General features: G+C 41.0%; 1 protein-coding gene across 1 annotated transcript in view; it reads right to left on the bottom strand.

Annotated features, from left to right (window-relative positions):
* The window catches only part of atp8a2 (ATPase phospholipid transporting 8A2), a gene marked incomplete at both ends in the record, with an annotated part of 11,525 nt that extends 11,339 nt beyond the window's left edge, over window positions 1-186 (bottom strand). Inside the window, one exon of the mRNA XM_083663259.1 lies at window positions 142-186. Within this exon, the coding sequence (XP_083519385.1) occupies window positions 142-186 (45 nt within the window). The remainder of the gene's footprint in view (window positions 1-141) is intronic.
* Between the last annotated feature and the right edge of the window lie 2,465 nt (window positions 187-2,651).

The following is a 2,651-nucleotide window of genomic DNA, read 5'->3' as shown; positions in this document are numbered from 1 at the left end:
CCATCGCCTGAGCTGCATGACTGCCATAAACAAGAACCACCAGCACTGGAACTAAGTGTGCTTACTTATATAGACAAATCCATACTGTAAACTGGAGGCTATAACGGACAATCTACAAAATCCATAGGACGTATTCCTCACAAATAGTTTGGTCTTGTCTTGAGTGTAACATGCTTCGTCAACCATGTTTGTATTCATGCTCATGTGTGTTTGTGACAGCTTGGCGGCTGCAGACGTCATCACAGGGACGTGGCAGCACGCCAAGTAGAGCAAAGAATCAAGAGGTCAGCCTCCAAGAGATTACAGCAAAGACCCCATGGACAGTCTGGGAGGGAACACATGTACATAGCAACTGACTCTCATACTGGAATGTGCCCCCTACTCCCTCTGCCTGTCCACACACACACACACACACACACACACACACACACACGCACACACACACACACCACACACCCTGAGGCCTGACAACCTTTACTCCACAGCAGTGACCACAAACCCCTATCCATTAAAGCAGTGGTTCCCAACCTTTTTTGTCTTATGTACCCCTTGAGCTGTTTTGCCAGGCCAATAGTACCCCCTCACTAATGCCTGTTGATGATGCTCCTAAATTTGTTCTATAACTTTTAGTGTAATATGGAGACGTACAAGTAAATCCACACAAAATATATTTTTCACTGAACTGCCAGTGTGTGGGCATGGCCTTCTTTTTCCTTTTGTCATGCACCAGACTCCCCTAAACCTGAATCTGGAGCAACAGCAACTGGACGTTTTTTAGCCATTTATCAGTAAAGTAACAGTTGACACCTGTCGGGGGGAACTAGTTGTGGCGTGCACACATGCCATTTTAACAATGGGCTTATGTTTTTCATCATTTTGGAAATAAATTGTAATCCCAAATCTTTCCAAGTACCCCCTGCAAGCTGCTCAAGTACCCCTAGGGGTACACGTACCCCTGGTTGGGAATCACTGCATTAAAGAACCAATGGAAAATTTGCAATGGCATTGAAACCTCCCTAAAGGGGCTCCATGTCATCCCCTGGCCTGGACAATTTTGAATGACGTGAATTCACTTTCACTTTCAATTCAAGTCAAGTATGTGACTCATTCCCGTCAAACTTGTATGATTCACGTATTCTCTTGAATTGAAAGTGAATGAAGTAAATGAATTTATCTGGAAGTCAAAACAAAAGAGAAAAAAGAGGGTGTGGGGAAAAAACAAGTGGAGCAGATACTGATTAGGCAGATAACTGAATGCTGTTATTTTAGTATAGCAACCTATGGGGAGATACTTGAATAAATTCAGCTAGCAATGGTGTCACTAATAGTTAAGCTATTAATTGCTATGAAAGCAGGGCACACAATTAGCACCAGTCACGACTCACCAGCCAAATGCTGGTAAAATATAAATGTGCAAGTGGCTGGTAGGTAGATTTGCTTCACTCACCACCAGCCAAAAACAAACAAACAATGCTAATCCATTGAGTGGCTGGTAACATTTGAACATTCACTAGACATTTGGCCGGTGGACAAAAAAGTTAACTTTGCACCATGTATGAAAGTTATGAATAGGCTAATAAAATTGTCCTAGGAACTTGAGGAATTCCAATGATAATATTGATGTATTTTTCATTGTTGTCAGGTGATTAATAAAATTATGGTGATGAGGATGGAGGGGCCCCCAGGGAATTTTTGCCTAGGGCCCCTACAGACTCTAGAATCGCCACTGATCACGATTATAGTGACCAAAAAGTTTTATATTGAAGACTCAGACCCCAAAGTTACTGATACTCTCACTGAAATCATTTCATCAAGTCTGCGTCTGGGAGACTGTTGCTAAATTTGGTTGATGATGGACACATTGGACAGTATTTAGGCGACTGTTTTTCACGTGCTGTAATCACAATAACACGGTAATAATGTTATTTGAAGCGGTAATACTAACCGTCGTGTTTATCATTAAACCGGTAATCATTTCATCCCTTGTGGAAAGCCCTCTGAAAGAACAGACTGTCTGAGACTGAAATTCTCCACTATTGGAAATTCTTTCAAGTGGAGCTCTAGCTTAGTAGCTTGTCAGCTGAACCTATCTATTAAATGACAGGGGATACATCTAGATATAAAGACAAGCAGATGATCTGATGCTGCATGGCCAGATTGATATCTGTGGCTGTGGTTTCGATCAAGAAATAGAAACATTTTCCTCCGTGAGAGGAGAAAAGGAGAGAGTTGTGTCCTCCCTTGTCTCTTATGCTGTCAGGAAAACAAGATACACAGTTATATCAGGGCTGGGCGATATGGATTGAAAATCATATATCTTTAGTGTGAATGACGGCGATACACAATATCTATTTAGCTATTTTCTATGAAGTGGCCTAAATATTCAGTTGTAAGTCAAAGCCACATGTGAGATGCCACAAGCACTTTTATTAAATCAAGATAGCTCTGTGTGAGATTTTTGACCAAATACCTCTATCGATATTGCACAATACTCTAGGGGTGGCTATTGGTGCTTTCACAAAATATTTACACTGAGCTTTTTCATAAATAAACATCAGTAATGTGGATATAATGAGTAAGTGGGTAAAGGCAAATAATAGAACAGCTACGGTTTTCTGGTGAGTTCAGAAAATTACATCACTTTACTGTAA

This window comes from Poromitra crassiceps (assembly GCF_964638095.1).
Source record: "Poromitra crassiceps genome assembly, chromosome: 2".
NCBI lineage: Eukaryota > Metazoa > Chordata > Actinopteri > Beryciformes > Melamphaidae > Poromitra > Poromitra crassiceps.
This window is presented reverse-complemented; position numbering and strand designations above follow the sequence as displayed.